Source organism: Solanum verrucosum, unplaced genomic scaffold, assembly GCF_900185275.1.
Source record: "Solanum verrucosum unplaced genomic scaffold, falcon-dt-bn FXZP01000079.1, whole genome shotgun sequence".
In the NCBI taxonomy this organism is placed as follows: Eukaryota; Viridiplantae; Streptophyta; class Magnoliopsida; order Solanales; family Solanaceae; genus Solanum; species Solanum verrucosum.
In genome coordinates, this window is record NW_026020368.1 from 3,599,653 (window position 1) to 3,616,961 (window position 17,309).

The 17,309-nt window shown below is 30.8% G+C and overlaps 1 protein-coding gene across 2 annotated transcripts; it reads left to right on the forward strand.

Annotated features, from left to right (window-relative positions):
* The first annotated feature begins 311 nt into the window (after positions 1-311).
* LOC125838226 (chlorophyllase-2-like) lies at positions 312-1,998 on the forward strand. Of its 2 annotated transcripts, none has more exons than XM_049517301.1 (2): positions 312-600; positions 1,167-1,998. In XM_049517301.1, exons 1-2 carry the CDS (start codon positions 340-342, stop codon positions 1,851-1,853), a joined length of 948 nt encoding a protein of 315 aa, XP_049373258.1. In that variant the 5' UTR covers positions 312-339; the 3' UTR covers positions 1,854-1,998. The 2 variants fall into 2 exon arrangements, with proteins under 2 accessions (XP_049373258.1, XP_049373259.1); XM_049517302.1 differs by having other exon boundaries at positions 314-600; positions 1,177-1,998.
* The last annotated feature ends 15,311 nt before the right edge of the window (positions 1,999-17,309 follow it).

Genomic DNA, 17,309 nt, shown 5'->3' on the forward strand with positions numbered 1-17,309 from the left:
AAGATTTTATATTTTTCTTTTAAAAAGAAATAATATCTATTTACGATAAGAAATTCAGGACAATCCAAAATAGCCAAGATTCAATTTGGATACCCGACACCAAAAAAATGGTGACATTTCACAAGGACAAAAAATGCCAAAAATATCTAAGCAGATTCTAGTTAATTTCTTGCTTTCCCATTGCCCAAGTCCCCAAGTCATCAATCAAACACTAAAATTAAACACACAGTAAGGTGGGTCTATGAGGACCACAAAACTGACATCTATCTTAAAGCAAAAGTAGGAAAAAATCTATAAGTTAAAACAAGAGAGTACAGAGTAAAAAAAGAACAAACAAAAATGGTGATAACTAGCACTTCCTCTGTTACTTGTTCTACTGTTTTTGATATTGGAAATTATAAGACTAAGTTGTTGAAAATTGAGCCACAGACATGTACCAAACACAATTCTCCTCCAAAAGCTCTGTTAATTGGGACCCCATCAGAAGCAGGAAACTTCCCAGTATTGATATTTCTTCATGGCTATCTTCTTTACAATTCTTTCTATTCTCAGCTTATTCAACATCTCTCTTCTCATGGCTTCATTGTTGTTGCTCCTCAGGTTCCTTCCTCTCTCTTATTTTCGCTTTTCTAGTTTAGTGTGCTCCAAGAAATTGATAATTTTGTACATCTTTTTGACTTATCTCGCATCCAAACATCTCTCACATGCCTCAATTATGTGGAGTCAAGGAGTGTGCCACATAAGTCAAAAAGTGTGCAAAATTATAAAAAAGAAAGAAAGAAGATGTTTGGGGTAATATGACCTTAGTTTAACTACTGAAATTTTGGTCATTGTCTAGTAGTTACTTGTGTTTTATTCCTTGTAACAATATGTAGCTCTAATTGTCAAGGAGAGTCTAATTAGTACTTACATGTTATTTTTATAACTAGCATTAACAGCTTTTGGATTGGGAAATTAGTTGGTTCTAACAACTGCTAGTCTATGTACTATTTTGCTAGTGAACAATTTTATTTGATTTCATTGATTTTAAGCATAGACAATATTGTTATAAGTTAATTAACAGTAATCTCTACTATCGGTATTAGTAAAAATGGTAACTAACATGTGATGATAGTGTCATTATATTGTTGTGATTCTCGTGTGACATTTCATTTGGTTTGTACTAGTTATATTTAGTGGAAGGAGCAGATGCAACTGAGGATATCAAATCGACAGCTGAAATCACAAATTGGTTAGCTGAAGGATTGCAGCATTACCTTCCACCTGAAGTTGAGCCAAACTTGAAGAAACTTGGACTAGCAGGACACAGCCGTGGAGGAAAAGTTGCATTTTCGCTAGCTCTGGGTAGACTTGCTAATATTTCTACTGACCTGAAATTTTCAGCGTTGATCGGTGTTGATCCTGTTGATGGAATGGACAAAGGAAAGCAAACTCCACCATCAGTTCTCACCTACGTTCCACGTTCCTTCAATAATCTTGATATGCCTGTGATGGTAATTGGCTCAGGTTTGGGAGAAGTTAAAAAGAATCCTCTGTTCCCAGCTTGTGCTCCTAAAGGGGTGAATCATCGCGATTTCTACAATGAATGTTGCAAGCCAGCTTGTTACTTTGTGGCAAAGGATTATGGACATAATGATATGCTAGATGATGAAACGAAAGGGATTCGAGGCAAGGCTACTTATTGTTTGTGCAAGAAAGGGAAATCTAGAGAACCCATGAGGAGATTTGTTGGAGGGGTTTTGGTTGCATTTTTGGAAGCTTATTTGGAAGGAAATTCGAGTGACTTGATAGCTATTAGAGATGGGCATGTTACACTGCCTGTTGAGCTCCAAGATACTGATTTTCTTGTCTAAGTTATGGGATATGATTTAGAACTTTGGTTGTGGTTACAATTAGTAAGTTTAGGTTAGCTTCTTTATGCTTCTTGCAATGTCTCGAGATAACATTGATGTTTCGTTGTACTACATCCTTCGCTAAAAGCAGTAGCATGTATCCTAATCCATAGCCGTGTATGTGTCTATTTGTTCAAACTTTTACAAATTTAAATGTCTACTTGTGCACAATTAAAATTGAAAGGCATAGATGTTAACTGAGACCAAATTAAAAGACACTAAGAAATCATTGAATGGCCACTATTGAAAACAGGTTACAGCTCTATGTGAAAATGTAAAACTCAGAGCTAACTTGCAAAGACCCCTCCAATGATTTCACTTATTTATTACAATCTCACACAAAGTAAGACATGGTATATTGGTCCAAATACATATAGGAAAGTACGCCCTTCACTATTAAGTATTTTTTATCCAATCAGGAGCAGAGCAAGTATTTTTTACTTCCACGGTTAGGTAGGTCATTCTATCAAATCTTTGACAAGGAATCCGCCCAATCTCGTATTTGATGGTCTACGGAGCAATAGACTTCATTTCTAGAATTGTCTTCTCATTAGGGGTGGGCATTCGGTTCTTCGGTTCGATTTTATCAAATTTCGGTTCGGTTTTTGATTTTAGAAAAGTGTGCACCGTATATTAAACCAAACTAATTTGGATCAATTCGATGTTTTTAAATCGGTTTTTCGGTGTGAATGAAAAATAAAATAAGGATAAAGTATAAGATACTTAGAAATTTAACTATGTTAAGGAATGATGCGTATCACCGTGGAACACTTATTGTGCTAACTGAAAGACTATATTTATCTTTATCAAGAACATTGTGCCTCCAACTATTTCTCGCGAAAAACAAGTACGAAGACGGTTCCTTTACATAATGTACATTAGTAGAAATATGTTTGAGTAACTCTTGAAAATTAATATTTGAAGTTAACTATTGAATTGTACATTTGTTGTTACATTGATTTGTTCATAAATGATTTAATTGTTAGTTGAATTTTAAATTTTTAGTTAAGAAAATACCCATATATTCTATATATAAAAATATATTTTATTTTATTTTTTATAAAAGTTTGATTCTTCGGTGCACTGAAGTTTTGAGACCCTTACACCGTACACCGAACCGAAGAACCGAACTTCCGAAAAAATAACACCAACACCAAACCGAAGAACTGAATAGTTCGATTCGATTCGATTTTTCGATTTTCTAATATTTATGCCCACCCCTACTTCTCATTATATGGGGATGCAAGTCACTATACGAGGACAAAGAAAGTTGTTTGACCCTATCCAATCAAGAATTTGAATAACTTAGTAGCTTGGTTTTAAACCTTGTGTTTAAAAAAATTCCCTTAATACGTATAAATAATTTAATAATAACCTAATAACTTTTTAATTATAACATCCAAAATCTATAAATTCAAAATCATAGCTCAGCGCCTCCGTCTCTAGATACGATAACCACAAAATTTCTTCATATTTACTAGTATTATTATTTGAGTAAATTTTAGGTTTAGCAAATATAAAAATCATATTTGTATGTTGTAGCTATAGTTTGTATAATCGTTCTCCATAACAAACTTTATGTTTGCTATGACTATTAATATGTATATTTCGGTATACAAATGGGTCCTGCATTTGTATATTTTGATATACAAATGTGTCCTGCATTTGTATATTTCGATATTCAAATGGGATGGAAAAAAATATGAAATGTTTGCTGCCAATTACAAATAAAAAAACTATGACTATATTATTTAATTTAAATTAATAATTTACTATTTTATACAATTTTCCCTTATTTTATTTTTTTACCCCCTCAAAATGGTAGTGTAGAAGTCAAAATTCACCAACTTTAAATGAGACTGTTATTTCCCTCCTATATTATAAAAATAAGTAACCTGCCGTGACTACATAAAGATATAAACGAATCGAACATCACTTCAAGTCATTTCCTTTACTTTCTCTTTTTGCTTTTCTAAAAGTTACTACTAATTCCTTATATTAAAAAGATTCAACATCATTTCAGAAATGATCTTGTATAGACTATAGACTATAGTCTATACACATTATTGTGTGTGAAATTGGAATAGCCAGACTGAGTGACTGCACCTTTTATTAATTTGGGTTTTTAATAACTACAATTGATGTCTGTGGTGTGTCCCTATCAAAATAAAAAAAAGAAATTATCTTCATGATCTTTTGACAGGGTGCATAGAGAATATAATACATATATTAGTTTCGTGTACTATTAATATTTTATTTGGTCTAGTTTTCCAAACCTATAGTATATCTAATGATATATTTGAAATACAGTCTATTTGGTATTAAAGTATTTTTAACTAGTACATGAAAATTCATGACATTAATAATGCAGTGAGTTTTGATATATTTTTTAACTAGTACATGAAAATTCATGACATTAATAATGCAGTGAGTTTTGATATATGTATTAGCATGATTACACACAAAATTCTAAAATAAAATAAAAATCACTTACCTTTTATCATATTTGTGGAGGATATTTTTAATTTTTTTTTTTTTTTAATACATTAAACTAAATATTGCATAAGAAAAATCTCGACATAACTAATATAAATATAATTAATACTAGCATTACTAATATCAACATATTCAACATTATTGTTACACATTGTACCAAACAATCTTTGTAACAGTAAATGAAGATATATAATTAATTTAAATAATATTTTACATATTCAATTTTAATAAAATAAATTAAACATTTAACGAAATATAACTTTTATATAACTAATTCATATATAACTAATACGTTCCAATCAAACACATATGGGGGGCGGAGTGTCGGGGTTTTGACTTGGACCGAGACCCACATAGACGACGCAACACTTTAAATAATAGAGCTTACAACAACCTGGAGTCCTCTGCCCTGCAATTCTCATACTTGTTCTCCATGTTAACTTTCCTTATTATTTTGCTGCATTGGAGCTTCGATTAATTCGGGCGATGAGCGTATCACGCCACCGCCATAGACCTTTTCCGATTTTCACATTTCTTTTGCTGATTTCTTCTCTACTACTAATTATTTCAGCTTTACCCTTAATTAACCCAACTAGTGAGTTCCATTTTTGCTTTATTTCTTAATCTATTGGGTTCTGATTAATTAAGTTACTAACTGTATTTAGTTTTTTGTGAAGCAGAACCAATATCCCTTAACGGGCAGCAGAAACTCAGTGGACCGGGTTCATCGCCCCCAACGTGTAGATTCAAGTGCGGACGTTGTTCGCCATGTAAACCGGTTCGAGTCTCGGTTCACCCCGGTTTTACTTTTACTTTAGAGTACTACCCTCAAGCTTGGAGGTGCAAGTGTGGCAACAGACTCTTCATGCCTTAACAAGTGATACATATTATTGGAGTAAATTTAATCAGACTTTATTGTAAAAATAATAATTTTAAATTTCTAGATTTGTTTTTCTTTTCTTTTTTTTTTCAAGAAAATTACATTTTTTTTCTCCGAATTTTAAGTTCTACGGTCAACTTTCTCTTTGTAGGTGAAGATTTGATTCTCCGTCTAATAATATTTTCTTCAATTTTTCTTTCCACTATACCAAATCTTTTTAAGAATTCTACACTTCTACAAAATGTTGGAAAAAGAACTACTCCAATTTTTGGAACTAGCTACTTGTTTCCGTGATTCTCTAGATGGGGTTTTTTTTTTTTTTTTACTCTTTGTTCATTACTTTACTTTGTAAGTACTAAAAATTTTAACACTTTTTGGTTAAAAAAAATAAATTGGAAGAGATGATTTTGTTATGAAGTTATGCATATGTTACATGCACCTTCAATGAAAATGATTTAAATATTTCCAAGACCTAATAATAATTTCTTATAGTTTGTTTTATCTGTTCTTAAATCCTGTTTATACACTTTCATTATTAGAACACCTATTCTTCTTTCTTTCTCCGTTTACATTTACCTGTTCATTTTAAATTTTACACATTCATTACAAAATATTTATGAGGATTTTAATTACTATAATAGTGTACTACATGAAAAAATAATTATCTTTTCTTGATATGTTAAAAGTGACATGTTAAAGTAAAAATATATTTTAAAAATATTTGGTTAAATAAAACTAAATGTATAAAATGTTTTTTTTTAGAATTTAATTCAATAGACATTGAGAATGTATTACCAATCATTTTTTTTATATATAAAAAGAGTATTTAATTAATTATTTCATAGAATCGCTATAAACATCTATTTGTAATATAATAATAATAACAACAACAACAATATAACAACAAAATTGAAATCTCATAAGTGAGGTATGAGAGGGCCAGTGGAATGTACGCAAGCCTTATCATTATTTTATAGAGATGGAGAAGCTATTTTAGAAGGACTCTCGGCTCAAGTGTAACAAATTTCGGTATAAAAAAAGAAGATAATGTAGAGAATATATAGCAAATAACAAGGAACAATACAAAAGTATAATAAAATCATGTGACAACGAAACACCATAAACAATAATGATACAAGTAAAAAAAACTACTAGAGTACACTAGCTAGTGTACTATCGCAAACGTCAGACACCTTAAGCAAAATAACACTATACTACCTACTATCCTTCTATCCTAATGCAAGTCATCTACACTCTTCTGTCTAGCGTCATGACCTCGATTATCTGAAACTATGTCATATCTTGTGTTATCACCTCCTATCTATTCTTAATATAATAAATCAGTAAAAGTGAACGAAGAAAGTACTAAATTAACAATTATTCCGTACCCATGAACACAAATACAAGTTGAGAAAAAAATAAATAATTGGACAATGAGAACATGGCAAATGTAAGATAGGAAATTCTTTCAGATGAAAAGTTCCATCAAAACTCACTCGATCATGACTTTCTTAGCAGATAATATGCGACAATTAGTACTTCAATTATGAGATATGAGTTGTCACGTTTTGTGACAAATGCAGAGGACTGGCTTCTAAATCACCGCGGTATTAAAAATTTTGATCCGATAATTTTAATTTTTAAAAATATTATATCAATATCATATTAAATTATAAATTTAGTTTATGATATTTTTAAGTTTGATTTTGATAATTTAGGGTACGATAAATTATATAATACCCAACACCTTATACATGGCAAGAGGGGGTTTGCTTGGATGGAAAGGTACCCCTGATCACTTCCAATCCGAAGGTTGTGAGTTTGAGTCACCAAGAGAGCAAAAAGATAGATACTCCTATTAAGGGGTAAAACAAAACACCTTATACATGTTGCAAATATAGAATAGAACGACAAAGTATTAACGTCTGAAGTACAGTTAATTTTGTACTAATACTAGTCTATATAGTTTTTATTAGTATTATAATGATATATATGAATTATACATGTAAGTTATATTTTGATACTATATTCGATATTCCAATATCAAATATTGAACTTAATATCAAAATTTATGAGATACCTAATATTGAAACCATAATATAAAAAATTCAATTCGATATCTACTATACCATATACCCCACCCCTCCCCTCTCCTAGAAGCACTTATCCTTTTTGCTAGGAGTAACTACTTTTATCGTACCATATCCACTCCTAATTAATACTCCCTCCGTCTCTATTTAATTGTCCACTTTAGAAATGACACACATATTAAGGCAACAATGATTAGCATAGTAAAGTTACAATTTTTCCCTTATTAATTATGATTCCAAAATAAATTTATTCAAGATAACTAATCAATGTTGGGGGAAGTTTAAATTTTTAAGAAGTTTAAATGAGGGTATAATAGAATTTTTTTTTTGTCATTTCTTGATTTGTCAAAATGACAAGTAAATAGGGACATCTAAAAGAGAAAATATGGACAAGTAAATAGGGACGGAGGGAGTACTACACAATTATTTCCAGAGATAGACACACAGCCGGCTTATCTGCCCATGTTACAACTGAGCTTTAAATATGTTTGACCGAACTGTGAGCCCAATGACCCCTACAGTACTTGTGGCCCATGCTTTTTATCATGAGAGGCCCACTAAGCCCGGCCCACATACTGTTGTTACTTGTTCTTGCCTATAAACAGGAGGGGAAACTAATATTATACCTCATAAAAGCAAAATAATTATAAACATATACTCTTTTATATTCATCCACACTAAATAATTACATTATATACCCCCCAACTAATTCTGCTTAACTCATACTAAATCAATATATATATACTGTATTGATATCATTAAGGTTTTTTGTTCAGAAATTACTCATTAGTCAATGATACTATAAAAGTATATATATATTTTTGTTGTATCATTAAGGTTTCTTATTAAAAAATTACTCATTAGTCAATGATACTATAAAAGTATATATATATATATATATATATCATGGAAGAGACAACTATTTGAATGGTTGTGTCCCTCAAATAGTTGTGTCCATTTAGAATTATAAAAAAGGTTCTCACAAGAGAAATAAAAAAAAGTAATAAAATATTTTCATTCCCTACAATTCCAAATAGAACAGACACTTCTTCTGCTTCTTCTCCCTCTTCCTTCTCTAACTCCATAAAGTTTGTGTGAAGATTCTTTGATGATTTCTTTTCCAAAAAAGTGATGGAACGAACGAATGTAACAAGTACGATTTTAGATTGTGACTTTATATGATGTAGTTCGTGTTTATATACATGTGATTACATTTTTTGACTAGTGAAACAATATTCAATTATCCTACAAACTAAGTGTTCGATTAAATTCATCAAAAAGTATAAACAAATAAATTATAAAAATATTATCATGCCTATCCCTACTTGTTGTTGCCCCATAAATATATAAGAATTAAAATCACATATATATGTACGGTGCTTACCTAATTTTTAATTAATTAGCCGCTAGATCTTTTAAAACGAAATCTGATTTTTAAATTTTCCGACAATATTTAGGAAGAAATAAATAGTCTCCATTAATTTGTTTGACTGCACATGAAATCTGAAAAAGAAAAGGGGATACGAGTCTTTTGGACATATTTTATGTCCTTAATGTAATTATATATGCTATTTTTAGGAAGTAAAAAAAACAACAACAAAGAGGGCACAAATTTAGTGGAAAACCCATTTTATCAAGAGAAACTAAATATAAATATATTTTTAATCAAGTGGCGGTCTGCATCGATTGAATTGGTTTGATTTTATGTATTATTGGTTCAGTTTATTAGTTTTCGGTTGTTAATTATGCTAAACCAATAATCAAACTAAAGTTTAAATTTTGGCGTTTTATAATGTGAACTTGTAAATTCAAAGTGTCACAACCCAAAACGCGTCATGAATGGCACCCACACTTAACCTCCTAGGTGGGCGAACCAACGAATTCAACCCCAACTTATATTTATTGTTCAACTTACGAAATACAAATCATAATGCGGAATTAAGCTCAAATCTTATTAATGTAAGAAATACAAATATGCTAAAGTCTATTAAATATCGTTTCCCAAAACCTAAAAGTTATCACATCAAATACATCTTTTTGAAGTATAAATTGAAGGCTAAAGGGCAAAGAACCAAAGACAATAACTAATAAGGTATTTAGATTAATATTTAATATTAATGTATGGATAAAGTAGTAAATTACTACAGTTTTAATGAGTTATTGATTTACCCAATAACCCATTTTCAAAAACCAAAATCAAACCAATAACTCAATAATTTTTTTAAATAAAACCATTAGAAAATTGTTAACCCAATAACAATAATAATAAATCAATAACACTGTTTCAATTCGATTTATCGATCGATTCGATTTTCGAACATCCCTATCAATCAACAAAAAATAATTACATTTGCTAGTAATATATTTATAAAGTATACACTATTTTTGTATAATAAATATATTATATTAATATACATAAAATATACATCAATTAATTGACGACTATTTATGTTAATTTCTCTATTTTATTAAAAAGCAGGGGTGCATAATATCGGATCCCAAATGCCATAGTTTTTTTAAAAATAAATAAATAAATAAAATAAAAGAACAACTGTTTTTAGAACATCATTTATATACTTAAAACGGAAGAGGATCAAAAATACCCCTAAACTATTCGAAATAGCTCATATATACCCTTGAACTATATTCCGGGTCAAAACTACCCTTACCGTCATACTATTGGGTCAAAAATACCCTTCTTATTAATGGAAATTGTTAAATGCCATGTAGATGCAACATGACATGCCACGTAAGCGCCACAATTTCATTAATTTCCACATAGACTAATAATAAGATTCTAATCCCTAATTTTTCCCATTTGAAGAAGGGTGGAACACCGACTCATGGACATAGCAATGGTACATCTGGTGAAAAATTGAATCGAAATGGAAATGGAACGACTCTTGTCAATGGATCTTTAGATGGGATTTATCGCAATGGGAATGGTGTACACTAAGGAACAGTAAAATAATATTCGGGTCGATGGCCTTCTGATCTTTTATCAATCAAATTTTGTTAGTGCCTTTCTTCCAGTCGATATGTATAGGTTTTACAGCTTCTCTCGTTAAGGTTATCTAGGTATAGAGCTAAATTCCGGTCTTTCTTACGGAGTTATAGCGGCAGCAAGTTAATTTAGGCATTTATTTTGAACGATTAAAAAAAGTCTTTGATTACCTGCTCCAACATGAAACTTGTGTTTGGTAGTAAAAGATTGGATTGTTCGTTGAGACCTAATTCGATCTTTATGAAGTTCTCGAGATAGTTTTCTCACAAAGTTCTGTTATCCCCTTCCAGTTTATATTGATTGTTTTTATAGACCTACATAAAATTTAGTGTACCGTAGAGTATACATTTATGTATGAAATTCTTAACACTACAAATTTATAATGATTATCTTGGGAGTGAGAATAAAGAGAGTTTTGATATATTTTATAGTATATATTTTTAATTTAATATGCAAAATTACAAATGAAATAAGTTAAGTTATCGTATTTTTCTACTAGTAAATTGATAATTTATTTATTATTTTGGATGGGTTTTTGTGAAGTAAATCTACGATTAAGAGGCCTTGACTGGTTAATGGCGTAGGGATAGATATTAGCGTTGATTCGTGTGAAAGAAGACTTCACAGGAAAGTGAGGATGTCGCTCGGAATTTCACTTCAATGGCAACTCCCGTCCGTTATCAGGAGGGCTAGAACCTCGGCAACTCAGTTAGGGGAAAGGGATGGGTGAATTGGTTTTAAATGGAAATGGAGAAATGAAGGGATTAGTCTACGTGGAAATTAATGAAATTGTGGCCCTTACGTGACATTTAACAACTTCCGTTAATAAGAAGGGTATTTTTGACCCAATAGTATGACGGTAAGGGTAGTTTTGATCCGGAATATAGTTCAAGGGTATATATGAGCTATTTCAAATAGTTTAGGGGTATTTTTGAGCCTTTTCCGTACTTAAAAAGATGGCTTAAGTCATCTGCAGCCCTTTAAAATTGTCCGCATATTTCACTTAAACACCTCAACTATAACTATTACCTATTGAACACTTGAATTGTTCAAGAAGTATACCTGTTATACACAAAATGTTGATGTGGCAAAAAAAGTGTTTTACACTTCCGCTGAGCGCGTGAAAAAACTTAAATAATGTTTTATTTTTATTTTTTCCAAAAAAACTTAATACCTTTTCTTCTTTGAGTGCCACTTGACATTTAAATAATTTAACTTTAACAAATATATATTTAAAAGTAATACTAATTCTTAAAAAAATAAAAAAAAAAGAGCCCCCACCCCACCCCTGTAGACGTCTTCTCCATGAAGACCACTGCACTTCATTTTTTTCTTTTCTTTTTCTATTCTATTTCTTTTCAACATTTATTAAAAAATAAAAATTGAATCAACTAATTAAATTTGGAGGAAAAAAAGAAGAAAGAACATCGGACTGAAAAAAGTTTGCCGATCGACGTCCATCTCGATCACCTTCGAACAAATATTACCATTCAAATTAAAATATAAACCCACTAAAATTATCAAACATAATATCATATTGATTCAATAAAATTAATTTAGGTCCTCTCAATTTCTCTTTGTTATCGATCTCAAGACGATTGACAGTGTCTTTCTTCATCATTCTTGTATCAGTCTCTTTGAATATATCGATCTCACGTATTAGGAATAAAAAATAATTATGTAAGCAATTAACAAAGAATTGGATTTTGTCCTTTGAGAAATAAAATCTTGCTAGGAAGAAGATGAAGAAGAAAGGGGGATGGGGTAGGGTTGGGCTACTCATTTATTTTTATTTTTATTTTTGTAAAAAAAAATAGATGAAAAATTTATTTGAAATAATTTTGGAAAATTGTTGGGCCCAACACCACATGTTATCTTTTAGTTAGTCATTTTGCCACATCACAGAAAGTGTATTACACACACTTTATTTTATTTACTTATTGTCGAATGTCTAATAGGAACAAGTTTTGAATAAATAAAAGTGTTCAATAGGTACTAGCCCTGATTGAGGTGTCTAAGTGAATTATGCGGACAACTTTAAGGGGCCGCAGATGACTTAAGCCTAAAAAGATAGTTGAATTAATTTGAAAACATTGGTGCAGAGAGTTATATTGGAGGAAATGACATATATATACAACTGATAGTTATAATTAGCAATAAATAGCCCAACATTAATTAGCATTTAATAGACAAATAAAAAATAAGCACAAAATGGCCCAAATTAATAAATGACATTTTAATAGTTTTTTTTTTGTTTTCCTCGTATAACCAATATCACTAAACAACAAAAATAACGAAAACATAAAAAATTATATACAATACGTAACCGCCTAAAAATGTAAATTATGTATTTTCATATATATTTTTGTTCGTTACTTGATTAAAAAAATTCAATTGTATACTTGATGATTGTATATAGGTAGAAGAATGGTGTATTCATTCACTTAGTATTAGTATACATTTATAGCTATGTTATCCCCTCCAGTGTATACATATTAAAATATCAAACACTTTATGTATTCATTCACTTATCATATGTATACACTGCATTGAAGATATTGTTTTAATCATGAACATCATGTATGCATTGCATTCATGTATACATATCTGTGTATTCATTCTCTCAAAATTTGTATACATTCCAAATTCTTTCTTCAGTAAATGAGAATTTCACGTGGAATATAAAAATGCTCAATAGCAAACACACAAGTTGAATCGGATAACGAGAAAAACTTACATGGCTTTAAATTTTAGAGTTATGGATGTAGAATCTACAAAATTAGAATTAGAATCCCCATTTTTATGAATAATCCTAGGATAACTTTCTTAAACATGACAATTGATACCCACAATTAATTACTATTACGTAAATTTTTACCTAAATTAGATATAACTTTCAATTTCAAAAATTAAAACCCCCAAAAAAATTGAACGACAATACAAGAGGGGATCAAACATAGGCTAACAATTAGAGAAATTGATGGGTAGACATCAACAAACCATCAAGAATTTAAAAGCGAAAGAGAAAAAAATACACTATGGACGATTTTTTTTATAGAATTCAATATGTAAAACTAATAAACAAGAAAGTAAATCATCTTTTATTCAAAGTAATGAAGAAGAAGAATTGAATAAATATTTACATAATCAATAAAAAAAAACATCATTCAAAAGAATCATGTGTGTATGGGAAAGAAGAGAAAAAAAAAAGGCAGAAAAAAACCACTTCCCAATAAAAAAGGACATCATGCTGCCACCTCCTAAAATTATTTAATTTAATTTAAAAAAAAACTCCCAACACGTGGGCTATTAATTGCAAAATTTAATTTTTAAAAACCTTTTTTTGTCAAGAAAATAAAAGATGGTTATATGTTGCCAATTAGTAAAATGAGATGTCATGCTGTGCCATTTTTTCCTATTGAAGTAGGAACATACATGCCCAAATGGTTCGGCTAATTAGAATAAAACATCAATATATAGGGGAGTACGTTTAGTATTGGAAAAATTGTATGAAATAGCAAATTATTAATTTAAATTAAATGTTATAGTCATAGTTTATTTTATTTGCAATTCGTAGTAAACATTCCATTTTTTTGCCATCTGGTTCGGTATACAATTACCCATTCGGTATACAAATGTATAAAATGTGTTTGTGTTTGTATAAAGCGAGAGAAATCAAAATGTATATACAAATACAAATTTTCGTTCTATACACTTATAATTATACAAATACATATCTTATTATACAAATTACAATGTATAAATGAATTTATACAAAACTGAATAATTTGTATAAAATTGGATGTATCTAGCGAATTATACAAATCAAAAACTTCAAACATAAAATTTGTTATGGGGCGCATTTATGCAAACTATACCTATAATATACAAATATAATTTTTATGTTTGCTACAAGTGAAAGTTGCTCTTTAGTATTCGGTTCGATATTTCTTATTTTTGAGTTTGATAATTTAGTAATTGATAGTTAAAAGTAGATATCAAATATTAAAATTTAAAATTTTTATCCCGTAATTGGTGAATCAAACTTTCAAGGGTTGATTTTATTACAAAGTTAATATTATTGCTCCAATTATTTCAATTTATCCATGTGGAGACATGATATAATAAAAATTCAACAAGTAAAAAGACATCAAAAAATGTAAATTGACACAACTAAACACATGTATTTGGATTGTTTAAGTTTAGTCTTTAACTTTCTCTTTGGATTTGTACTGATAAGTTATGAATGTGTTGACATATTGTATATTCCGTAACTTAAAATACATTTGCGACTCGTAAACACCAATGCATAGATGTGATATCGGGGGAGGTATATCATTGAAAATGATTAAGTATACAATGTAACCCTTATATTTAGTCATTTGAAGTGCTAAACAGAAAGTTTTAGATCAAAGAGATCATTAAAGAAAAGATTAAAGTTTAAAGGTTCATTGTGGAGGAATACTACAAATGATCTCATTTCTCATCTGACTTTGAATGAGCATATCTCTTAATATATAACGAGTTAGAGGGCCTACAACCTATCCAATTGAAGGTATTTGAGTCTAGTTTCCAGCAAAATAAACCGCTAGTTAAAACGATATCGGAGCAAAAAGTTATGTTCATTCTACGACAAACGCGCGCACTACCCAATCACTGCGGGACATGTGGCACTTTAGAGAAAGTCGGCCAAACTTGTTGTTTTTATATTAGAAGTTTGGGGTATACTTTCTCATATACTCAAGAACGGGTAAGGATTGGTTTCAAGTTATTTCTTCAAGTTTTTCTCATCTTCAATCCACCAAAGCTTAAGGTAAGTTGGTTTCTTCAAGAATCAAGTGTCTTCCTCTCCATAGACCTATAGATATACTTAGCTAAATGTTTTCTTGAAGGAAAAAGTATTGTTCTTGGAGAATAAAGAAGGGCAGGGGCTGCTTTTCTTTGATATATAGGTATGAATCCTCTTCTGTCTTCATAAATAGTATTCCAAGGATGCTTTAAGTATAATTTGCGGGTAGGACTCACGGGACGGTGATAGGAAGCCGTGAGTCCATGTTTTACCCATTGTATTTGATGTTTTGGTGAGAAGGGAATTTGTAGAAGGTTGTGTTGGCTGTTGTTTTGACCAAATGAGGGGTCAATTGTATTGTATTGGGGAAGTAAGATGGTTACATTAAAACGAAAGGCGAGGTATAGAGAACGCGACTCTTATAGTTCTTGAAAGTTTGTCGCTCACCAAGTGTTTGATGAAATTCCTAAGTCGCTATATTCTTGTATCTGGTTATATGAGCTCCTATTATTTTAATATATGGCATTGGTTCTCTACCAACTTAAACTATGAGCTTATAAAGGAATTTGACATCCTTAACAAGGAACCGGTGGGATGGTGATCGGAGGCCATGGGTTTTACTTTTATGTTAAGTGTGGATGATTAAGGGGGCTGGTTCTTTATGGTTAAAGGATGAGGAGTAATACTGAACATGCAAATAAGTCATAAGCCTAATTAGAAAGTAGAGAAAGAGAAAGGTGTGGTGATACACCATTCATCTATGGTAATTGTTGAGATGGTCGCTCTCGAACCATTATTGTGTTTTTGGCATTGTTGTGACTCTTGATTAGTTTCTTATACTATTCTTTTATGATTTTATGTTATAGATAAAGTTGTCAGCAAAGGAGTTTGACGACGTAAGATAGTAAGTCCCGAATTAAGGTATATAAAGCTAAAACCTCTTTTGCCCTTAAGGCATGACCTAAACTCGGATGTTCTTCCGATAAATGTCACTATAGATTCTATGATACTTGAAAGAAAGTTATCCTATTTTATAAACCCTCTCATGTTGAATCCTAAACCTATAGAGTTATAGTACTCTTCAAGGAAGCAATATGTTTCACACAACTACATTTGGTTACAGTTGGAACTCTTAGAAGTTAGCGGTGTACATATTGCATAAATTTAAAGAAAACAGCCAGTCATAGACTGTTCGTAAGTGCATAGGTCATAAGATATATGATTATCAAGCTAAAGAATGTAATCATGAATTGTATCACGAGCTATGTGATTAATGAATTAATTATTATAAATAATTGCAAGCAGTTGAGATTATAGACTACTCTGTAGCATAGGGTGGGTATATTTAGGGCTACTACGTGTGACGCTACTCTGTGCACATAATTCAGATATAGTCAGCTGGAATTTTCCGTCGTGGATTCACCTGACTGACATAAGCCTGCGGACAGACCATACAGGAGCCCTGGGGGGCGTACCTTGATAGACCTTATTACCAGACTAAGGTAGGGGTGAAAAAATGAAATTTTGAAGTCGAAAATATTTTTAAAAAATAAACTTAAATTTTTTTTGGGGAGTGGGGGGCTGGTAGGGGGTGGGTGGGGAATGGGTAGGGGGGTCGAGGGTAAGTGTGACAAAATGAAATAATATTTTTTAAAAACAAACTTAAATTTCTTTCTTTTTGAAGGGGATGGGGGCGAGAGTAGGGGGTAAAAAAATAAAAAATTGAATTTAGAAATATCTTTTAAAAACAACTTTTAATATATTTTTGGGAGGGGTGGTGATAGAGGGTGGGAGTAGGGGTGAGGGTGGGGTAAAAACATTGAATTTAAAAACAAACTTAAATTTTTTTTTTCCTGGGAGGGGGGGGGGGGGGGAGGAGTGATTGGGGGGCTGGTTTGAGGGTAGGGACAAAATAAATTGATTTTTTCAACAATTTTTTTTTAATTGGAAGTTGGAAGAGAGTTTTGGAAAATGTTTTCCTTAAGTTTTGAAGTGAAGTCATTTTTCTTAAATTTGAAGAAAATGAGTTGATTTGGAAAACATTTTCCAAAACATTTAACCCAACCAAACATGAAAAAATTGAAAAACATTTTCCAGAAAATGTTTTCCTTCATACCAAACACACCCTAAATAGAAAATTGACTTATAACGATGGAAT